This window comes from Meleagris gallopavo, chromosome 5, assembly GCF_000146605.3.
Source record: "Meleagris gallopavo isolate NT-WF06-2002-E0010 breed Aviagen turkey brand Nicholas breeding stock chromosome 5, Turkey_5.1, whole genome shotgun sequence".
NCBI classification, from domain to species: Eukaryota; Metazoa; Chordata; class Aves; order Galliformes; family Phasianidae; genus Meleagris; species Meleagris gallopavo.
The window spans coordinates 6983961-7008511 of NC_015015.2; the positions used below are offsets into that span (position 1 = coordinate 6983961).

The following is a 24551-nucleotide window of genomic DNA, read 5'->3' on the forward strand; positions in this document are numbered from 1 at the left end:
GGCAGTGCTCAGCCTGTAGTGACTGACTTCAGGAATCTTCTGTTTGAAATGAGCTCATTATAGCATCAGGACAAGACAGGGGAGGAACCCCACTCAGCAATGGCTGCAGTCCTGGGTCTTCTATTTCAGCCTCCTGCTTGACAGTCTAACCATGGAGCACTGCTACACAGCCAACAGTAACAATCAGTGTCATCAGGGAGAAGTACAGCAATTTTCCCTTTTTTTTTTTGTGTGCAGGAAGAGGGAGGGCGTTGCCTATGTACTTTGACTACAGGACAGTGAGAATTTTTATCAATGAAAAAAGACAAAAAAGCAGAACAACTTTGATGGGAAGATCATCCACTTCATATTCCTACACAGCTTTGCAATTTTGCTGTACTGATTAGCTTTAACCTGCAGCAGTGACTGGCTGGTTGCAGGGAGACAGTCTGTGCAGACGCCCAATGCAGCAGGCTGGAAACAGACTAAGCCAGTCATCCTCTCGTTATTTTTATTTTTCTCTTTCCTGTGCAATCAAGGTAATTTTCTAATTATCATCAGTACTGGCAGATCTACTTCACCAAACAGGCTGTACCACAGAAAGCAGCAGATTTAAGAGGAGGTAATGGAGTACCTCTCGAAATCCACTTGTACATGTTAGCTGGTACATGAGTACTGATGCAGAGCATTTAAGTCAGAGAAAGTAAATCCATTAATCAAAGCAGGGATACGGAACTAAAACTTTCTTACAGGGAAGTGCTCTTCCCCAGTTATGAATGACCAACCTATAAAACTTCACCAATTTTATAAAAAGGCTTTAACCCATACGCAAGTCACTCCTAGTCCTCCAGGCAAGCAACAGTCTCGGGAGCTGCAGATTCTGAAACAAGGAGAGTTATTCTGTGCTTTGAAACGAAGACCAGACCTTCTTCTCTGTGCCCTAGCAGGAACTGGTCATTCATGGATATATTTTAAGCACCCCAAACTCATTAAGCATGAATTTCAACGATTTATGGATGTGGAAACAATTTCAGAAGTGACAACTTTAAGCATTTCTTCTGCCAGGTGAACGCTCAAAAAGCTCTCCTTTATGTTGTCAGCTGAAATGCTATCCTACAAGTGGCAATGTCAATTCACAAATAATCCAAGCTGTCCAGCTTGGAGCTGCTGTTGTTAACTCTACTGTCAGAAGGCCAACAAGGTCCCCATTGTACTTTGCAAACTCACACCGGGGAGTGAAGCAGCATTTTCCTTCATCACCTTGGAACACAACGACCAGTTGCAGCTAACTGCTACCAAGTAGGAATGGCAGGTCAGAAAAGCAGGATCAACTACCACGTTGCCTCAAACTCTCGAGCAAATTTCCATTTCCTCTTCTGATTAGATTGTTGAAGTTTACTGTGTTTATAGGAGCAGGCTGCTTAGCATCAACCACCTCAAAGCAATTTTGCTTTACATACGAGGAAATACAAGGGTGTGGTGCTCTCCACTTTCTCTGTGAATTAGTATTAGAAGACTTACATATGCAGCAGCTTTATTTTAAGATCAATCTCTCATGAGTGAGCTGCCAAAAAAATGAAAAAGATGAAACTTAATAACCATACTTGCACCTCACAGCTTTAGCCTCAATGTGCAAGCTGCAATTTGTTGTCTCAACTCATTCTAATACTACACAGTTAGTGACTCCAGAGAGCTTTTCATATTAGAGACAATAACACATGGTCTTTGCTACAGGCTGTAATTTCTTACATTTGACTTGAAAAATGTAATCCATCTCCCAGATGTACTTTCACCATAACTCCTGCTTTGAATTTTTTACACATTATTCATAAGCAGACTTTTGCTGCCCAGGAACTTTACTTCAAGGGAGGAAGGAAAAGCTACTCACTCTCTCAAACTCAGAATTACACAGCCTGACTGCCTCTGAATTCCTCTGCTCTGCATGGTTCTAGTGTTGCTTCGAGGTCTAATGCTTGGCTGCAGGAAAAGTAACCAGAACTTGTTTCAACACTGCTTTCTCAGCAGACATTGCAGATTTATGGCAGAGCACCTGACAGCACAGCTGGAAGCACAGTGGAATTGTTGAGCAGACCACTGATCACACATTTTAAGTCAAAATAAATATCAGCTTTTACCACCTATCACAATTAAGATGACTTCACTTTCAAGCTTGAAGAAAGTCATGTGGATGTGCACGCTGATCTCCTAATTAGATTCCATCACCTCCTTCGTTCCCCCACCCTCCAAAACGAACTAGTTTTAGAAGAGTCAGAAAGAGGCAATATGCTTACCCCCTGATAATGGTTAGATCATCTTTAATTCTAGCACCTGAAGTTATACAAGGGTTTGCTTAATAATCAAGTTTCAAAGAACTGTTGGACACATTCAGTAAGGTGACAACTGTGCAATACCACTCAGTATTTCAATATCAGGGAACATACTCTTGAATTGTTTAAACACAATCCACAGAACTGAAAATTAAACAACCATCCACGGTTTAACTAAACAATCAGTTAAAAGTCTTACAGTTTAATAGTTCACATAATGGTCAGTCTTTAGTAAAGGGTACTGAAGTTGATTAAAACAACACTAGATTTTACTCTATGGGTGCGTTGGGCAGGCACATAATTGGCCGTTCTTGGGTATAACCAGGAGAGTAAGGAGAAGTTTACCACAGTTTGGCAAATCCCACATTTTGTCAGTTAAAAGTGAACTGTGAGAATTAAATACTCATCTTTACATATACACAAGTTATGCTGTGAAAGCATATTTGCTTACAAACATATAAAAATACTTGTTAACTAGTTTGATAAGAAAATAATGTATAAAAGTATATAGCAAAAACATTTAATCATCTCTGACAATGGAAAGATCAAATTCATTTTTATATCACATGAAAAAAAAACAGCTACAATTTTAGTTTTCCTTAATCCCTTACCCAGAAATACAAAGGAAGACAATTTTCTTTTAATCCCCCCCCCAAACAATGATGTGAAATTTCATAAGAAGCTGAAATGCCTCAATCCAGAATGAGCTCAGGTATTTGGCCATATTCTAATAGTAGCAGTAATCCTCCTGTAGCTGTTCTGGATTCAGAAAATAAATACAGTAGACTGTTTTGGCCACTGAAATAAAACTGCAGCATAAATAAGAGATGAAAAATTTTGCTGACAATGAAATTCAGTGTAGGTTTCTTAAGGCTAGCTGAATACTCAAGTCTAATTTAACTGAGGGCAAAAAAGCCAATCCACCCACATTTTTTAAAAGTATTCTCTGTAATTCAATATAGGTCTTTGTAATAGCTAACGAAACATCAGAAGTAAAAATAAATTAATTCACAAGAGACAACTTATGCGTGACTTCAACACCTTGTCCTACACGGTTTTGTTTCATCTCCTTTGCGAATAAAACTCCACAAGGTGCAAGCTCTTAAAGGGAGAGAAGGAAGGAACTGTGGTATTAAAGAAGCAGCCTTAGTGTTTTGTTGTGAAGTCTGCCCCAAGATGACTGAGTCTTCAAGAACTATTCTGCCAGCTTCTTGGACTAAGGCTATTCTGGTGACCACTTTTAGGACATGCACATATAAGGCTAGACCAATACCAGAAGTGATGTAAAATGATGGGAAGAAAAAAATAATAATCTGGCAGTTGATTAGCTTGGTTCTTGGAATTCTCAGAAAATTACACAATGGCAGCCTTTTTTGTCTTTCTCTTTCCGTGTTGGCTCTGGTGAAGGAGGGCACTCTTGTTCTTGAAATTTCCTAGAAACAGATATTTCAAAGTTAATCTCACAGAACCATTTTCAGTTAAACATAGAAACTGTATTTAAATTCTGTGCTTTTACATTTGCATAGGGTATGAACTTAAATAATTTTGAGCACCAGAAGTGAGTGAGTGATAGTACTTTGGTTTTGCTCTTTACAGAAGGCCAATATTCACGTTTATGTTACTGGTTGGCTTCCTGGGTGCTCAGTAAAATCTGAAAGATTAGGGTGATAAAGTTCTCTTTCAAATACACATAATACTCACGTAGATATTTCTACCATTACACAGGAAAAGTTTAGAACACTGGCTGAAGTTCAGAATACTGGCTGAAGTTCACAGCAGGCAGAATTTTTTTCAGCCATCTCCTGCTGCATTTCAACGCATTTGCTCAAACTATCCATTAATGAAGGGACACTAATTACTTGGACTTCAGTTATCATACCTTATAACTCTGACAAGTTCATGAAAAGCTTGGTCTACATTCAATCTGATCTTTGCTGAGGCTTCCATGTACGTTACTTTAAGTTGTCGTGCTAGCTGCTGACCTTCCTCTTGTGTCACCTGTAAGAGAAATCAATCATTAAGTTAAACCTTGTGCTGGCACAACTGTGTCAGTAGGCATTGCAAATACAGTTTATCAAACAATAATGCTTATCTGGCCACAGACCAGTTTCTACATTGTCCATATAATACAAATGGAAAACAAGTTCTTGTAATACATCTTTTCACATTCAAGTCAAGTCTTTTTATAAACAAAGACCAAACCTACAAGGAATTTCCTCCATTGCAGCTACCTCCCATTCACTTCATTTCTTCATAACAAGACCAAGTTTCCCTTCCTAAGCACACAAGAACCCCCCAAAGCAACTGCCTGAGCCAAGATTTCTGGGGTTACTACAAGAGCTTGGAATGCTGAACTCAACTCTCCCTGGCCCACATAAGTCTAGAGAAAAAATAAGACTACAACTTAAATAAAAAAGACGTGGGTTACCTTCTGAATCATTATAAATCTATTTATGACTCATCAAAATATTAAGACAACCGGTTATAAGTGGCTTAAATCACAGGAGGTCTAGATATACATAAGTCTCCCCACTTCAGAGATATTAATGAAACTGTCTGCCTCTCGTCTTCTTGGGAGAAGGAAAGGGAGATCAAGAGGAAATGGTGAGCGTCATAGAGAGCTGGAATAACACTTGAAATGGTGAAGCAAAAGGCAGTAAGCAAGGAGACTTCCGATACAGAAAGGAATAAGTTGGTCACAGTGCAAAACCAAAGGAGATGGCTACATGTTTTTGGATGAACAAAACAGGATAGACGACAAAGGCCATCTCGAGCAGCGCAAGACATTGAAAAAGCCTTCAACAGGAAGTTGCCCCCAGAACAGGGAGGAAAGGACAGCTTTCAGTGATAAAAGGAAGCGCAACAGATCTCACCAAGGCAGCAGCTAGTGGTAGAAGTGTCAAAGATTATATACTGCTTTCACAGAAATATGTCAAACCAGCACGCACAGGGCTGATATAATGAGAACAAAGACCCTGAAGGTTTATTTTTAGTTTGTTTCTGAAAAGACAGTCAGATGCACACTGAGATCAAGAAACTATACAGAAGCAGAAAGAGATGGAAATAGAAGAACATCATTATGAGCACTCAGCACAGTGCAAGATGCAGAAGTGCTTTGTAACATGCAGAATGCTTTCCTACAGCTACATGCAAGGCCTGAGAGCCCTCTCTCAGCACATCTGACTCCTCTGTCACTGGCACCCCGCTTGCACTGCAGCATAACCCCAACATCATCTATTGTACCCGCACTTTTAACTGCAGGGTACAAAGAATGAATGACTGGGATTTTTCCATTCTCCATTACTACCTGAAAACCAAATGATATTCGAGATTTTTGCTCCATTTTCATCTTCTCCCCCAGCCCCAAATTGTTGAAATGTCCTTATTCTAAAGCTGCATTTTGAGAAACACTCTCAGCTATTTTCTGGCATGTCAATGACATTGCAGAATCCCCCAAAGTTTGTATGGAAACTTTCAGAAACTTTAATGTTTCTTTGTCTCATTCATCAGACAAAAATAAGCTCAAGTACCAACACAACAGTTGCAAAAGTGTTTACTTCTACTTTACTTTTCTTCATTCCTGCACAGCCTACTGTAGCCCCAGGAAGATTAAAGCAAAATTAAACTCAATAGCTATAAAATAAAGCATCCTGAAGAGAAATTGAACCTGGTCTTTAAACCAGTGTCATCACTGTTTTCTTCATTATTGTATCAAAAGCACATTAGAGATACTGAACAAATGTAGCTGTAAGAAACTAACATAATAAAGTGAAACTACACTTTCCCAAAAGTCTGCATATACAACATTACAGATGCAACATTAGAGTCCTTGTTGTTTTTGCTAGAACATCTGTAACTGCTTAATTTCAAAATAATCTTATTGTCATTTTATCTAATTTTACCAGAATGCTGTGAAGCAGCTTGCAGTCAATGCAAGCAACCTCAACAAAATCAATTTAGATTTGTGTTTGTTTGTTTTGGGCACGCTATGGAAGCATTCGCAGTGCTCAAGCAGTAAATTAGAGGCCAGAGCATACAGGATCTGCTTTCAAAGCTGAGGAAATTGCTGGAAAAGCAAACATAGAAACTGTAGAAATCAAAAATATGACTTTACACTCTCATGTTCTCCATACTCTCTGCTTAGACATAACAACCATGACAGACTTTTCAGTAAGGAAGATAAGAGGGATTAAAGGACAGTAGCAAAATCAAAATTACATTTTTTTTTTTGTCAAGGAACACTCAAATTTATGTTCCCAGAACAGAATTTCTGATAGACTGGGTGTGTTAGTTCTGCATTGACAATCTTTGTGTCAATAAGCTTAATTCTGAATATGAATGGGCATCCCCTGCAATGCTTATCCTTTGTTTTAGGTATTTTACTATTTGCTTTCAGATACTGTTGGCAGAAGTTACTCAGATAAAATACTATAATAGATGTAAACAAGCAAGTCAAACATGGAAAAACTTATCCCCCAACTCCCTGTGTAACAGCATTCTTACTGAATCAGTTTCCATTTCAACACGCGCATGAGTCCTGCAAACAGATCTCAGACTGCCCTCCCTCTACATTATTGTATCTGAGAATTGTTAGAAATAGACTTCTTTCTGACATTTCTACTCTTTCCTCCACCTAAAGGACTTCTACAATGCTGCCTGACTTAACACTGCCTGCATACCTTCTCCCTGTACTTGCAAAGACTAAGGGCAATGTTGGACTGGTGTCAGTACACGACAGTGATTCCTCTCCCAAGAGAACCCCAAGAAACCCTTTGGCACACACAGTCTGGTTATAAAGCAATGACACCTAATCAAAGACCAGCTTGCTGTATTCAATTACTGCATCAGATGTTTGATTTCTTGGTATTTATAGAGGTCAAAAAGCAAGCAAGCCATGGCAAAACCGGAAGGTACAATCCTTCTGTGAGATCAGAGACACCATTGCACCTGGCCACTGATAGACATCTCAGGCCAAGCCAGTCATGCATCAGCAAAAGCAAGCTATGAACTACTGTTTGCTAGTATCCAGGCTCATGCAGAGAAAGATCCAACCACAGGACTACCTGCCAGGCACCACTGGCTTTGCTGATCATCTGTCTAGGCACAGAATAAAGACAAGACAACCTCTCCTTAAAGTCTTGTTTTAAATGCGTTCAGCAATATAGGAAGTCAACACCAGATCATTGTATTAGATCAGTAACAATGTAAAATCTGAAACGTGTTGAATGAAACTCAAGCATTTTCCTGTTGCAACTTGGATTTTCCTTGAAACCCTGCCATCTGGGGAATGAGCAGACTTGACCCAATTTAAGCCAGCAGTTATCTTCAAAAAGTCACACACACTGCACTGACAAGCCTGCTCCCCTGTTGGCAGCACTTATTGTTATACAGGCAGCTCTGCCTTACTGCAGGAGCATCCAATGCTGTCTGTGGCGTGCAGAATTAAACCACTTAAGATAGAGTACTACATGGCACTGACTTCAAGGGAAGAGCAGAAATGTCTCTAACCCATGACTGATGAGGGAATCTGGAAATATCGGTGATTTTATTCTCACCGTATAAAAAATTGTAAAGATTAATGCCTGCTCCTCCTCTAATAAATCAGCTTTCTTTGTCAGCCAAATGGGTGGATATTGAGGACTTCACCTCCTGTGCTACACTGGAGACAAAACAACAAGTCCTCTTAATTCCATTCAGTTATAGCTATTAGTGTAGTAAACTATTGTTTCAAACTTCCTATTTCATTTATTATCTTACAAGAACACTTGAGTCAACCTACTTCTATTACAGCTGCTATCTTAAGCTATACCTTCAGCATGCCACTGAGGTTTCATCAAGATCATACTAGAGCCTGTGCACTTCTGCAGAACCGTGCAGTTCACATATTTCCTGAGCAGCAGTCAGCACTCCATCAGGATTGTTAGTTATTTGCTCCCAAATTTGTGGTATCATGATGATAGCACTCTGTCTGAACTACACAATTCACCTCCTTGCATGGGGGTGTAGTCAGACCCTTGAGACATCCTAAACATCTTCATATACATTTAACTCTCTCCAGGTGCAGAGAAATCTGTGTTAATTGCAATAAGCATCACGAGTTGACCAAAACACAAGCTAAATGACTTCCTTTAACTTAGTTTTACATTCTCAGAGCACACTTTGTTAGCTCACTACTTGCCTTCTGTCTTCAAGAAAAAGGTAGATGATGATCACAGGCAGTCTGGTTCTAAAAATTCATCTTTCTGAATCTCTGAAAGCACTGCTGGCAGAAGGCCAGTACTTCTCTGCATGCCCACAAGCTACTGCCCAGAGCAACCTCCCACACCACAGGGCTCAGGAGGGGGGGGGGAGAGCTCTGCCTTGTCTATCGCCCCTCCCTCATGCTGCCTGTGTAGCCAGCCTGCAGCAGGCTGGAGTTCTCCATACTTGGGAAGACGCAGTGGCAGGACTTGCTTTCAGCCAGGTCAGCAAGCTGAGCCAGTGCGCTGAATGGATGCCGGCAGCCTGAGCTCACGTGATGGAGCGGAGGCTCTGGCTGCTGTTTAACATCCAGCTGATAACATCTCACTGCTAACTGCTGCCAAAAGGCGAGGTCTCACTTTCTTTCCCCCACCCCAACTCCTCCCTGCTCTGCTCAGAGCCACAGTCCCACCCCTTCCCATGCTTCAAGCTCTGGCACTTGCTCCATCTCTCCATGAGCTGATTTCATTTGCACACGTATCAGAGCCCTTCCAGCTTGTCTGTTTTTCTCCCTGTCTAAAGAGATGATTCAGCTTGCAGAGTGCCTTGGGTGAGTGCTAACACCAACACAGGAAAGAGCACAAATGTCAAGTCAAGAAGGAGGGAAGCCCCTCCCTTCTGAGGAACTATTAAATCGCCTCAGCATCCCCAAATCACTCCTCTGGGCTGACCTAAAGGCAGAGCCCCATGACATGACAGAGAAAGGGGCATAGAAGAGTTAAAAACACACAGCTAGCTGTTTCAGCAAACCTGCAAGTGCTACAGATTAATGAGGATTAAGTCCTGACCTAGGACAAAAGTGACAAACCTACCAATGTGCACGTAAATGATGTGCGTGGCAGTACTAGGAGTTATGCTTCCCCGCATCTAAGACCAATTAATGAAGCCATGAAAACAACAATAATAATGCTTCTGGTGATACATGCTTTTGTGTTCAGATGTAGGAAGAGATCTGCAAAGTTGGGCACTGTGGAAGCAGCTGTTTGAACTGCTTTCTGTAAAAGAAGCTAGTCATCGAGTATGGAGGGACTAGCAGGGGAAAAGGGAGGGCACCTCTTTTAAAGGAGAAGCTGATAAGTTATAGGCTGTCTAGTAACATTAGGAGGATAGAAGAGATCAAAATATTTCTAGGAATGATCTCCAGGATTACTATTTACATTTACAGGTATCCTCTGAAAATGTGGGTTGACAGATGATGTTATTTCCCTCTCAAAGTATTTAGAAGTTTGTCATTCAGCTGTTATAGTTTTCAAAAGAGCTCAGTTTTACCTACACAGTTTAATGCACAGCTGTTGTTGAGTGAAGTGCCTCATGTTCCAGGACATGCAAGGCTAAATCCAGCAATTCTGATGGGGGTACGATGGTAACTGAAGTGGGAACACATTCCACTTCTGTCTCAGGGACAGGGGCTACATAGCTCTGTGCATGTGTGAACATATGAATTTACTTTTGATGAGACTGCACAGAGCTTCTGTTAAAAAACTTCTTTCATGACAGAACATCCCATTTTGGAAGGGATACACAAGGATCAGAGTCCAACTCCAACTTTTGAGACACCATCTTTCAGCATCAGTCTTAAGTTTTATAATGACCTTCCTATACTCAGTCCTGGACAGATAGGGTGTGACAATCAAGGGAGGGTATTTAACAGGAACTTCTTCTTGAACTCCATGGCTTCAAGTGCTCTTCAAGAAAAATCTTTCAACAATTGTGTATTAAACCACTAAGATACTAACATGTTTCAAGTCAAATGTTTCCATGTTAAGAATCAAGCCATTGGTTCTTAACACAGGCAATATTTTATTTAGCAAAGAGTAATATTTATGTAAACACTCACAGACTAAAGACAGGTAAACAAATCTGAGAATCTTAGCATTTAAGCTGTTCTCTCCTTGTTAATCTTTTAAAATAGGGAAATCTCAGCAGCTTTTAGTTTACTTTCAGGTAAAAATCGATCATGTTTGCTACCAAAGCTTTAAGAGTCATCTCACTGTCTCAGGAGAAAATACAAATTCTGAAATAAGTTGAATGACAGAAGTTTGACACCTCCTCCTCCTGCTGGTTTAGTACAATTATTCCCATTTCAGTTCAAACCATCAATTTGATTTATGAAAACCAAGAGTAAATAAAGAAAATCCATCTAATCCATTTAATCAAATCTTTTAAGCTCTCTTACAACTAGAAGTGAGGCTGAAATTTACTGATTCCAAAATTTTAAGGTACTCAAATAGGAAGACACTGTATTACTATAGTTTCAGCTTCCAAAGCTTTGAGTCAGTTATGCAGAAGACAAGTGGTCAAATGGAAAGAGACGAATGGCTACTCATTCATATGAAACACAGCAGTGAGCAGTAACAGCAACAGCAGTGCTGGAATGTGCTCTGCTTGGCACAGTGCACAGTGGTGAGTAACAGATAGGAAGAATGACATACATTCATGCCTGAGCCATGACAAAGCTCTCAACCTCTGTATGTGAATAGATTTGGTCTAACATCACTCATGAGTCACATCTGCTGCATGTGGAACGCCATCCTACTTCAAAGATTCAAGTACAGTTCCTGAGTACAGTTGTTTCTTGCATTACAGTTAGCTAATATGGTATCTTTTTTTTTTTTCCATTTGTTTCTTGTTCCCACTCTATTATCATGAGAAAAAATAGTGAAGTTTCCCTAAGAGAGCTAGCAGTAACTAGTAAGAAATTAATTACCTGTCTTTGGTGGTCCAGATCTGCTTTATTACCAACTAGAATCATAGGAAACTCATCACGATCTTTCACTCTAAGAATTTGTCGTTGAAACTTATAGATTTCTTCAAAACTGTAAAAGAAAAATAGAGCATCAGTGTACGAATTCATAGATTCTCAGGCTCTGCACAAGTTCAGGAATGGTGAATCACCTACTGGGACTTGCCCTGCCATGCCACACGAGCACAGACAGCTGCAGGCGCTCCATCAAAGAGTCCGCTGTCACAGCATGACGGGTCAGAGAATCGTGCAGTACTCAAACTAAAAAAATCCTGACTCAAGCTGGCAGCAGAGAGGAATGGACTTCATTTGGGCCACAGGTGAAGCAAAACACTGTCCCACTTTATAGGGACCAGGATCCAACCAGTTGAATAGAATCAGGCAACCATAGCTCAATCTACAAACGCGGATTTTGGAGTTCAACTCTACCTAGAGTATTCAAAATGCAGTCTGGAAACACCTGTGATCAATATTTCAGCCAGTAACCTCCACAGCTACATCCAGGAATTTGGTAGGGAGATTGGGAGGGAAGGAAAAAACAGGAAGGCTAAATGAACAGAAAGCTTCTGAAGTCACCAAGTGTCTTATTTGGTAGTAATGCTTTTTAGACAGAAATATTCCAGTAATGCAATATATTAATGCAGCTAATTCTGACCTAAACATTGATTTTTGAAGAGAAAAAAATACATCATTTTCAGTTAAAGCTTCATCATTTGCACATAGAGCTTCAGCACTGATGCTGGTAAACAGTCAGGTTTTCTTTAGCTCAGAGACATCCCAACCCATATAATTAATTCCAGGTATATAATCTGAAGCTATTTACAATTACATTTTGGTAGAAAATTTACATAGGCAGATATGACAATACAGTACATCTCAGCCTACTAAAGCAATTATGAGAGGAAACGTGAAGCAGGAAGAAGGAATGCCACTAGGCATACTTGGACTGCCATTGTTAATATCCCACTTAGATATCTGTAGCAACTGGAGAAAACTGGTGAAAGTTAGCAACTAATTCACACAGAGCTCATGGTTCAGAATGTCTCATCCATACAAGACAAGACACCTCTAGCAGATGCTTCACAGACAGGCAAGGCAAGTCTTGAATGAAATGGATATCAGAACAAAAACAAGAACTGCTCCTCATCAGTCTCGTAAGGATTTTAGAGGGAAAAGTAATATGCAGTTTTAACATGACAAGACCTGCTTAAGATCAAGGCACATATTTAGCCAAAAGAGCAAGCAAGAACTTAAGATTTCCAGACAAGCCAAGGAGTTCACATGGTGATTTTAGAAGTGCACAGTCCCCTGCTACAGAAATATTTATGTTAAGACAAGTGTTCAGTATATCTTAAAACCAGACAAGTATCTCTGACAGGAGAGTAAAGTCTCTACTGACAGTACATCAAGATGAATCTGTACTTCTGCAGCTTTCATAAGGGAAGTGTGTACGTTCCATAGAATACTTATTTTAATTCTCATTATAGAGAGATTTTTTCTAATATAATCAGAAGTTATTAGGGTCCATGCTGAATCTGCAAGGAAAATAATATTGCAAAGAATTTTTCCCACTCATTTTATTACTCTTCTGTTACAACTCAAAGTAAATGTGATAGCTCCCTGCCCACTTCTCCTTTACCTCTACATATCTAGCTAGATCCATGGAAGATTATTATAGTGAAAACAGTGACTGCTTATACACAGCAGTTTCCTACTCTTACAATGATGGGAAGCTACCTGACCAAGCTCTCAGCTGCCAAAAGACTTGTATTTCATCTCAGCTCTACAGGTATGCCAGGCTCCAGTCAATTCATGGGAGTAGGCAGTGAGCACCTGCCTGCAGAAGCACAGAGACACAGTCTGAGCTGGATGTCTCTTCCCAGAAACCCACAGAGCCAGCCACTGGATGTCAACAAGCACATAGCAAGGAGATATTTCTTAGGAACTGGGACGTAATAGCACGTTGCCCTTACTGCAAGTCTGTCACCTGCAAGATATACTGGGCTATAACGGAACATTTGAACAGAGTTGGCTGTGCCTCCTTATGCTCAGGTCACCTACTCAAAGTGACAGACCCTTTCAGTTCATCAATTTGCTTCAAAGGGTTTTCAGTGCAGAAGGCATTTTACACTGCAGAACATTAGAGGTTTGTTTTCCCAATGAAGGATGAGGAGCAGCAATTTAAGACTAGTCACAGATATAAAGATGGAATATTTTTTGTTGATTTAACTTGATTGACATCAGGCTTACCTTCCTCTATCAGTGACTGAGAAAACCAGGAGAAAACCCTCTCCTGTCCTCATGTACTGTTCACGCATGGCTCCAAATTCTTCTTGTCCGGCTGTATCCAGAACTGAACATGAGCAAAATATTAATTACTACATTTCAAGTTTTAATAACATAAACCAAAAGTAAAAATCCTCCGTGACAGGATACTACAAGAGCCTCTCACAAAAACAGTAGAGCAGAAATTACTTCTACACAGATTCTACTGGATTTTTTACTAAGGTTCACAACACATCCTGGGACTGATTGAACAATTCAAGACCAACCAAACTAAAAGACAGAGTCTAATGAACTTTCACTAATTTGGGTCCAGCTGATGCAGCTCTAAAACATATAGAGAGACAGGAGGGTGGTGTTGGGATGGGTGCTGTTTTGCCCTTGAAGAAATCACTGTCAAGGGGGAACTGAAACTTTTGAAACAAAATAAATAGATGGCATGTGGAAGAGATAGCACATGACAGCCAAGTGATGCAGTTTTTATTCTACTACTTACTGTCCAAGCGCGCAGCTCTTTCATCTATCACACATTGTTTGGTGTAGGAGTCTTCGATTGTAGGGTCATAATCCGTAACAAAATAGGACTGTCAGGGGGAAAAAAAAGTGTAAGAAATACATGCAGGACACTAAGATTTTGAAGCCCCATGGTTTAGTGAAGGAGAACAGATTAATATCCACATACAATAGTTTGTACTCAAAAACATAGCCTTTCTATTCCTCGTGAATTATAGAAATTACTAGCGGAGTTATCAAAATTGATGGATTAATACAGGAATTCTGGCTTCTGGCAATAATGCCTTGTATTTCCCAGCAGGAATTCCTAGAAGTCAGAAGTCTCTCAGGACTTTTTGAGCCTCCAGGAACTGCTGTGTCTCTCTGAATGTGTGACAGGGTTCAGATATTTCTGGCACCTCCTGCACATTTCCAGGATTCTGCCTCCCCAGTCCCTGAGTAATTTCTAGGAAGCACTAGGATTTTCCCAGTAATTCCTAGAATCCTTTACCGTTTTTGTAGCAATGACTCCACGCAGAACAAGTGGTTGAACACCATCAAATTCCTTCCCCTCCATACCACCACTGGTGATGCGCACTGCCCCAGCTGCTCAGACACCTGGATAAGCGTTACAGCAACTGGAGAAGCACTTTTTACACATGCTACTCACTTCTGTAAGCCAGGAAGGAAATCGGAATACTTTAAAGCCACACATTGGTTGTCATGAGGAAGGGAAAAAAAGGTGGGGGGCTGTCCTTGCATCAATGGGGTATCACAAAAAATAAGGTATATGCCTCGCTTATTTCAACATCAGAAGTTCACAGAAACATCTTCCCCATCACATAAATTCAAGGATACCAACAAGAAACTATTGCACTCAGCATCCGTGCCCTAAACTTAATGAAGTTTGCAGATGGCACAGTCAGAAAATAGGAAAAAAACAACTAAAATAACTGAACTTACAGCACCAGCCCACCAACCTTCTTCAGACATATCTCCATCAGCACAGAATATGGTTAAAACTCTCCTGTGACACTGAGCTGCTGCTGCCCTACATGGGAGGGACACATCGTTTGTTGTGATGCACTTTCCCAGCTGGTTATACTCTATGCACTGCAGCCTGGCCATTTTGCACTTGGCTACAGGAAGGGTGCATACAGGTTGCTGCAGAGCTATTCATTTAGCTCTGGCACCACTCTGAAAGCTGCTGATCCCCAGACCAGAGATGTTAAACAACTCCACACATCTCCTTTGCATTTGATGAGGCATCAGTAATCTGTCCTCCACTTCTGCACCTTTCCCATTCCCTTCCTTCTTTCCAGCTTCTCTTTTTTAAATATGAGAGCCACAAAGTGCAAGCGTCAGACTAACCACACATACATGGAATGCTGTTCCACCCTCAGATGGGGAATAAATTGTCCCAGTCCAACATCAGTATCATCTCAAATTCAGATGGAGCTCTGGCATGTGCTCACCCATTTAGCAAGCCTCATATGGGCAATTTCTTCCCACACTGGGAAGTACACTGCTAAGTTTGCTGTCGCAGCCACTCTAGGAGAGACGTGCAAAGCAGTTAGTGCCGTGGTTTACCTGCAGGCAGTGGACAAAGCTAACATGCCTGGAATAGCTCCTGGTTTTGAAGGAGTCTTCCTAAATTGCACTGGGACTAGTTGCCACAGGGAGCATTAATCACAGCTCACAGCCTTGTTCAGTCAGGACTGATTTAAGAACGTCAGACGTAGCAGATACAGTATGCATCAATCTGAGCAGAAATGGACCTTACTGCTGCCACTCAGCCAGCATTTAAAGTACTAAGAGATGACGCAGCACAGCTTGAAGTACTCCAAGAGGTGGCACCCTTACCTCCGAAGGCTGCTCTGCACTAGCATATCCAAAGAGCCCAAGACTTGAGTGTTTTTGTAGAGGTAGTCATAGAGTTTGCTATAGAAATGCTTAAAGGACTAACAGCAGCACCAACAGATGTAAACCACCACGAGCCTATGGGTTTTGTGCTAATGCTGAGTCTGGGCAGATTTGCTCAGCAACGCTGTGCCATGCCAGGCTTACCTACTGCATGAAAGCTGTACATATAAGCCCTCATGCTCCACAACAGTTTTTCTGCTAAACTATAAGACAGCAGAGATAGAGTGCCCTGGATGCTGGCTGGTACAAACCATGCAGGAGTACTCTCTTGTGGTACTGCAATTGGTCACCCTACAGAGACATGTTTGCCCTATCTCCCTTCCAAAAGTGATAGTTTTTCTATGATGAACTTGAGGAGCTGAGCCTCATTCAATCAGTTTTGCTCTGGTTGGCTACTGGCAGTAAATAATTAGAAGAAACTTTGTGAAGATAGTAAGCAAACATGATCTTCTGTTACACTGCTCCTTTCATCACTAATGAAATCAAGACTTCTTCCATCCACTTCCTAGAAGGGAAATGAGAAGCCAAGTCCAGCTGTTTCATCAACCATACAGTTTACCCAAAATATTACGCAAGAAATTTTCTAGATTTCCTCTTTCTAAGACTGCTGAGGCAATCCTGTTCCAAGATGACAAAACCTACTGAGGATACAAGCCTTTTTGCAAAGAGAAAAAAAAAGTAATCTCTAGAACAGCTACAGGTTGGATATTAGGAAATACGTCTCCCAGAGCTGTCAGGAGCTGGAACAGGCTGACCAGGGAGATGTCCCTGGAGGTGTTCAAGAAACATTTAAATATTGTACTGAGGGACATGGTTTAATGGGAAATATTGGTGGTAGGTGGATGATTGGACTGGATGATCTTAGAGGCCTTTTCCAACTTTAGTGATTCTACGATCCCTTGCAATGGGGCAACTCACCCCCACCTATACATACACTCACCATCACCATCCTAAAACGTGTTTCAAACACACAGAACTGTAATGTTTGGAAGGGACCTTTGGAGATCATTGAGTCCAACCCCTCACTAAAGCAGGTTCCCTACAGCAGGTCACATAGGAAAGCATTCTTCTCTGCAGAGCTCCTCTTCAGCAGGTCAGCCCCTAATCTGTACTGATACATGCAGTTATTTCCCCCTGGGTGTGGGACTTGCTCTTGTTGAACCTCACCAGGTCACTCTCTGCTCAGCTCTCCAGTCTGTCCAGATCTTGCTGAATGGCAGCACAGCATTCTGGTGTGTCAACCACTCCCTCCAGCTTTGTATTACCAGCAAACTTGCTGAGGGTAAACTTTATCCTTTCCATCTATTGGTGAAGATGCTGAACAAGACCAGACCCAGTACCAGTACTTTGGGAACATGGCTAGTTACAGGCCTCCAACTGGACTCTGTGCTGCTGCTTACAAGCCTGTGATTTCCTGACCTTCCCAGGAGTTTCTACTTGTAGCACTCTGGCACAATGACATTACCACGCTGACTGTAACTGTTCATTCCAACAGTTGTTCTCCTTTTAAAGATAAGAGTAACTCCTAACACATTGTCTCAGTCACCCAAGTTTTCTGGCAAGGAGGATGTGTGAAAATCTGCCTTCAGTTTATCTCTCCCCTCAGCTCATTATGCTGCCTTTAGTATACAAACGGGAATTCCTCCATTAGCTGGACTCACTCATTCCCAGGACTCCCTCCCTATAAATTAATAATAACAATTAGCAAAAAAAAAAAATATCATTTTTACATATAAAGATGCAGACCCATTGTCAAGTTGTCTTTTTTTTTTTTTGTGGGGTTTTTTAATTAGTCCTCATTGGGCCATCAACAGCCGGCAAGCTGAAAAGCCACTGGATTCCATCCCTTGGCACCATGAGGTAAGTTGCAAAACATAGAGAGGGCAAAGCACACTGCTGTGACTAAGCTGAAGGAGCAGTACATGCCAAAATATATATTCATCCTCGCTGTGTCTATAATCTCTGTTGTATTTACTAAATATATGCTTAATGTTTCTAAAGAGCCACTAGTTGCTTATTTAAATTTTTTCCACGTTTAAATGTTTAGTTTCAATCCAGTGAAAGCAAAGAAATAGAAGGGTTTCCACCCTCCAGCTGAAGTTACAGACCATCTCTGGATTTAAATAACATCCACAATTTCAGTATTGCAAATAGCCCCCAAATCCTTCCCAGATATAACTGCTAAGTCAGGACTGAAAACAAACATGCTGGTGAATGCAATGCACCGAGCACCCAGCCTGAGCTTGGAGCACGTCCCAGCAACCTGAAGCACAGCACTACTTGGGCTCCCCAGCATCTGTCCTTCTTCTGCACTTCACCTGAAGCATCACCAACAGGTGAAGCACAGTGCAAGACCTGAGTTTAAGACCTGAACTACAGCACACTTCTACAGCCAGTCTATAGGAACATATTTTGAGGCCCTTGGCTATGCCACAGCAGCTTTTTCAAGCTCAGCATAACTAAAACAGCATTCTGCTGCTGCAGACTGGGGAGAACAAGTGGCAAAAGGTCTAGAATGATGCTGATGAAAACTAAGCTGCAGAGACTGCTATCAAAATAGTGGATTATGCTACAGAAGGGCAGGTATGTCCTTCTAACTATCCCATACTCGTACACTGCAAGTTATTTTCTTTTACTTCTAGAAACAGTAAGAGCACCTGTTCCTTTCTTCAGGAAAAATATCAACTGACATACAGCCAGTGCTTCAAAGCCATCAGGGATGCTTCCCTCCATCTACAGCACTTCCCGCTGTTGTAATGCATCCTGCCAGCACTGTTATGACTACCCAGGGAAACAGAGGCAATTTGTAACTGCAATTACTGCAATTATCAAGTGATGTGAAACACCTGATAATTTCAGCAATGAAAACTGAGCAGAAGAAGGTTAAACTGAAGTGACAGTGAGAGGGCATGAGCCACACACAAAGCAACCTTTTTGCAGGGGGACTATTGCAACCCAAGCACAGCTTTGCTTCTAGCTGCCCCCCACCTCGGTGTCTGGCAAAAAATAAGGCTGCTTTTATCAAATAGAGAAGTTTTTTTTATCTGTTCCTGAAGAACAAGCATTGCGTGTACATAAAATAGTGATATATATGATTAAGGTCACGCCTGCTCAAATCTCAGAGAATGCAAAGTTCTCACATCAGCCATAAAGGTCTAAGAGCAGTCCCACCACACTACTCCCATCATCTGTAGTCTGTGAAGTACAAGTCTTAAATCCTGAACAAGACTTTGTGGGATACAAAACAAACATCTGGCTTAGTTAAGTATATATTAGGAAGAGGAGTGTGAGTTATATCTATGGATCTCTAATACATTGTCAAGAAACTGTGCCTTGCTTGGAAGCACCAAAGAATCAATCCCATTGCCCATCCCATTGTTTGTTTTGTATCCCACAAAGTCTTGTTCAGGATTTAAGATTTGTCATACATTCTTGTGCCTCTCCCTTCTCCACTCCATATATAGGAAACAACTACATGAGAAAAAAAATTAAATAATTGTGTTTGGTACAGAGACATTTATTGTACATAGTCATGTAATACAGCTCTCCTCCATGGGCTTTGCAGTAGTCCCTGCCCAAAGTACCTAAAAGCAAAGCCAACTTGCTTCTCCCACAGGTGCTGGGAAGCAGAGGTTGGGGTAGGGAAGGAGGGGATGCAAGAGGAAGCATCTCCATTTTGAAGACCAGTGCACACATCTGAATCCTGTCTAAGCACTTTTCATTTCTGCATTGAAGTGGCTTGAACTTCCCCATTCACAGACACATTCACTTCTGCTCCCATTTTTGCCCTGCAGCAACTATACAGGATGGCTTGGGCTCAGCAGGAGCTGGAGAGCTTCTGACTTCTGAGCAGATAAATACAGGATTCTGGGAAGGAAAAAAAACGTGAGGATCCGTGAAGAAGTGGCATATTGTCTCAGAGAAAAGGCATCTGACACATAACCGAGGCAGCCTGACAAATTGTGTGTGCTCCTATCACACAGGCTCACGGAATAAATATGGCAAATGCTTTATTGAAAAAGATGGCACATCTTCTCGCTAACTTCCTGCCAGGCTTAAATAAACTGTCAGAAGAACTCTTGTGAAGTGTTAATGCAACCTCAGCACTTGAGTTATGGACAGAGCGGATAGTGGTTACATGCATGTAACATCAACACCAATGAAAGGGTTTTTGAACTCATGTATTTTGTCACAGAAAGGAGCAGCCTTTGGCTCAGTTAAGAACTGTATGCGAACACCTTTAAAAAAAAAAACACTTTAAAAAATATTTTTAAAAACAGTCTTCAGATTTAAATTCAATCCAAGTCTGTGCTGTGCTTACATTTCTCCCATTGCTAGCTGACAGCTCCCCACACTGCACAGAGCTCAGCAGTGGGAGCTATGCAGCCTGCAAGCGCTTGCTTCTGGTTTACAGCTCTCCTACCGAGCGCCAAGTGCCCTCCCAGACATGCTGTAAGATACACGGACCTTAAACTCTGGACTCTGGCTGCTTATGGCAATACAGCCCTCAGCGCTCAGGATCAGAGAAAAGTTCACATTCCCTGACTTTTAAGACTTCTCTGTACAGCCTTGAATTAATGCCCTTTAATGGCAGTAAGTGCCAGCAATGTTCTTTGAAGGAGGCAATGCAATTTCTCAAGTTTAAACATGTCTGATTAGAAAACACGCTCTATCCTGCAAGCACAGATGAATCTTGATTTCATTTTTGCTTCACAACAGATATATGCAAGAGCCATTTGCAACTCGAGAAACGTTTAAGTATTCTGTGCATCCTATCTTCTCATCTCTAAGACTTTATTAGGCTCAGACATATGCATATAAACTCCTCAGGATCATCTGAGTTTCCACCTCAAGAAGACCACATCTTTTTACACTTACAATCTGACTTTAGGAGAGGTGTATAACCAGATAATAGGACTACAGCTGTAGGTGGAAAATGTTTCTCAGTAAAGTCCCCCTGAGGGTAGAGAGTTGGAGCTTACTTGTTCTAATGATGTTATATATGATCCAGCTGTGTAACAAGAGGTTTTGATTCATAAATTTAAGTACCATAATGGGGTAAGGTTTAGAATCAATTAATACAGCTCATCAGTTCAGTAACAGACCTATTTAAAACAGTCAGCAAGAGACCTCAGGTTAGAGGCTACAAAGCTATGTTTAGGGCATTCACAATCTTATGAAGCCACTTTACAGTCCCTTGAAGGATGCACAGAAAGTGCTCAAATACAGATTGAAAACTTTGACTCCATGGCAAAGATAAATCCTGGAGGAGAGTCTGAGTGTTTACCTCAAATCAGAACTGTTACAATCTATTCAAGCAGCAAGCAAATTGCTTGTTAACTAGACTTCTTGGATTGCCTGGCCTCAGCTATGGACATCTGGACTCACAATATTACTTTAATGCACATCTTCTAGCCCAAATAAGTGAGTAAAACCTGCCAAACAGGCTGAACCAAAAGAGTGAAAGCTCCCAGCAGTTTTCACTATATGCTATTTGATCCACTAATAAAAGAAAAATGGCAAAGAATCATTAGCATGCATGTAATTAAAAGTGAAGATTATTTTCCAAGCCCGTACCACACCTCACTTACTCTATGAGGTCACTGCAGTCAGAGATAGCAATGCATTAGGTTCCATCCCCTTTTTTTTTTTCTCCTATTACCACAGTAAGCCCCACGGAATTCTTGAACACCAGCTTGGACTACATCCAACATGAAAACGTTCCGCTTCATTAGCAAGGCACAGAGTACTTTATTTTCCAAAATTTATTAGCTGATCATTAGAAGCTAATTATTTAGGAAGAGCTATAAAATAGTACTTAAATCTACTAAGAACTATTGTGTCAGACAAGCATGATTCTGATGGTTTTATTTGTCCAAATTGTGTATTTATTTAACTCCAACATTTTGGCCTTAGACAAGAATGTCTAGACTCATTTCATAGACTACAGACAATTACTGTAATCTAAGTTTTGAAAGTGTCATAACCAGAAGTGCCAAGAATGCTGAAGTGGCAGCTGAGTTATTTAGCTATCCATTTTCATTAGCAAGGCCAGTAATTATCAGCTTTCCTCCCAAATCCTCGTCCAGCTAAAACCTACAAAGCAGTTAACTTTGAGTCCTGAAAAATCTTAAATGCCAATGACAGAAGTGTTGTCTACCTATGAAGTCATGAAATCATAAACTTCTTGGAAGTGTGTTAATCCTTTAGGTGTGCCAATATCCAAAGCTGAATAATGTACGTTACCACTGTAGTGCATGTAGCAAAATCATTTCAGATGAAAACATCTGAGACAGCTTTCCCTTATGAAAAGGGTATCTGAATAGCTGGCAGGTGGCAAGCTGGTAGACAAAGAGTTCGTATTGAAAAGCTACTATAGCGATAATGTATTAAATGCACGCTTTTAACGAGACACTTTAAGTTTCCTTCACACCACAGCAGACACAGCTTGAAAGCAGCACCAGATGAGATCCAGTGCCTCAACACATACGAACCCCATGCTACAGCACTGCCAACATCCCCAGAACTGCTGTTCTGGCACATCCCTATCAGTTGTCATTCTGCAGTCCAAGATGAAAGCTTGCTTTTTTTTTGCCTCCTGAAACAGATTCTCTGAAGTTCACGGTTAAGTAAAACCTGAGATAGAAAGAAGATTTACCCTGGTCAACAAATATTATTTGGCAGGCTCCTAAAGCAAGCAGGAATGAGGAAAAAAAGCACAGCATCTACATGCCAATCACTCCCAAGTCCAGCACTAAACTCCATAACCTTAACATCCTCTCCACAAGATGTTTTTTCAAGGGACTGACACTACAGTGCTGTTTTCTTAACCCAGATAGGAAAACAAGAAGTATTTATACCTTTAGCTTGGGATTTAGAGCCAAACAAGACTTAGGAGCATTTTCTACCTCATCCCTAAGGCAAGGTGTCAAGTTAACCTACTGTGAAAAAGAGGACTTGGCCAGGTAGAAGGGGAGCAGAAAGCCTTTAGCAGCAGCAACAGCACAGTTCTGGCTCCCAGTACACAAGTTCCCTTTGTTTGGTCTGTCAACCTGAACGCAGCACTTGAGCAATCAGGTTCTGACAGGGGGGAAAAAGACTGAAACTGACCATTGTCAGCCAAACAGAACGGAGCAATGTGATAGCCACAGCACCACTGAACATGCAACTCTGTACGAAGGAGAAATTCTACCCCTGCTCAGTAGAGAGATCTGGCATGGATTTCAGAGAGATTAACCTGAAATCACAATGAGGCACAATGCCTGTGGAAAAGCACAGGTCCATTAAACAGAGGCAGTTCCCACAGATGTCGACACTACTGCTTCGTAAAAGCAGCTCCAGCTAACACCACTATTTTTGGAAGCACTAAGTTTCCATAAAACAAATGATTGTAAATCTAATATAAGGTGTTAAAGGAACCCACAGCTTGGACTTCTGCAACTGAAAGAGAGCTTCAGCTGGACAAATGGCTTTGAAAAATAGCAAGCGCTTTCCAAGCACCCGTGCAGTACAGTGCTTTTCTTTCCAGCCTAACCAGTGCCTGCACTGAAGTAAAATCTCTTTATGCCCCTGGAAAAAGTCCCATAATGACTGTGAAGACTTATTCCACTTACTACCATCAGTAGCAGACTTCCAGATCAAAGGCAACTTCTTTACATCTGACAGTGCCATTCAGACTGCTTTTCTCATCAGTGCTAGGCTGTGGGACAGAGGGAAGGAATACAAGAGGTAATGTGGGAAATTTTATCCTCAATGCTCAGAAGGAAAAAGTAAAAATAAAAAATGATAGTTGTGAAATATGGGAAGCTGCTGTTCCATGTCTGGTGTCAGTCCCACAAGTCCAGCTGAGCACAGGCTCCTGCAATAGCTCCAGCCCCTGCATTTATCATCTTTTGATGTCACACACCTGTGCTACACTTCAGTCCATACCACAGTGACACAAGCTTGCTCAGAATCAGCAAATTCACTTTTAACCAGCAAATGTGCAGAGTGACATTTACAGTTTACATACAAGCATTTTCTGTGCTTTCCCAGGGGTGATGCTCACTGCCCACTCACCACAGGCCCCACCAAGCAGCACTGCTCACCCAGGGAAAGTACAATGTGAACAACAAGGCTTACTTATGGGTAAGTGTGAACAGACACCAATTCCAGGAACCAGAGCTATCAAGCAATTTTATAGTCGCTACTTCTGATGCGTGAGCAAGTTTTGGTGCTGCAGAATTGGTGATAGGTGCTGCTTTGCTCAGTGCAGCTTGGTAGCTGGTCTGGAGGGAAAAAGGAAGAGATCCTGAAGCTCCAGAGCACCAGAGCTTTTGGCCACAGAAACTTTAGATTTTAAAGTTAGAGTATTGAAGGGAAACAGACTCATGTCTTCAAATTTTATGTTTGAAAAGCTTTTGTCTCCTGCATTTAAGCAGGCATTATTTCCATCTAAAAAACAAGCGTATTTATGAGCAAAACATTTGCTTATACTAAAACTAACTACAGTGTCTCTTCCTCTTGGTCTCCGCACCTGCAGGGTAGTGCCATTCTCAGTGCCACCCAAACCACAATGCAGGCTC

General features: G+C 41.2%; 1 protein-coding gene across 1 annotated transcript; it reads right to left on the reverse strand.

Annotated features, from left to right (window-relative positions):
- Positions 1-2277: 2277 nt before the first annotated feature.
- Positions 2278-23621, reverse strand: RRAS2 (RAS related 2). The gene is made up of 6 exons (XM_010710920.2): positions 23601-23621; positions 14069-14156; positions 13540-13642; positions 11254-11362; positions 4186-4304; positions 2278-3739 (listed from the first exon to the last, which is right to left on the reverse strand). Exons 1-6 carry the CDS (start codon positions 23604-23606, stop codon positions 3652-3654), a joined length of 513 nt encoding a protein of 170 aa, XP_010709222.1. The 5' UTR covers positions 23607-23621; the 3' UTR covers positions 2278-3651.
- Positions 23622-24551: the final 930 nt, after the last annotated feature.

Coding starts and splice junctions, on each gene's coding strand:
- RRAS2 (XM_010710920.2), bottom strand. Junction 13,643..14,068: donor AAGAGCTGCGCGCTTGGACA/GTAAGTAGTAGA, acceptor GCTCATGTTCAG/TTCTGGATACAGCCGGACAA. Junction 11,363..13,539: donor TCAGTCACTGATAGAGGAAG/GTAAGCCTGATG, acceptor TTTCTTTTACAG/TTTTGAAGAAATCTATAAGT.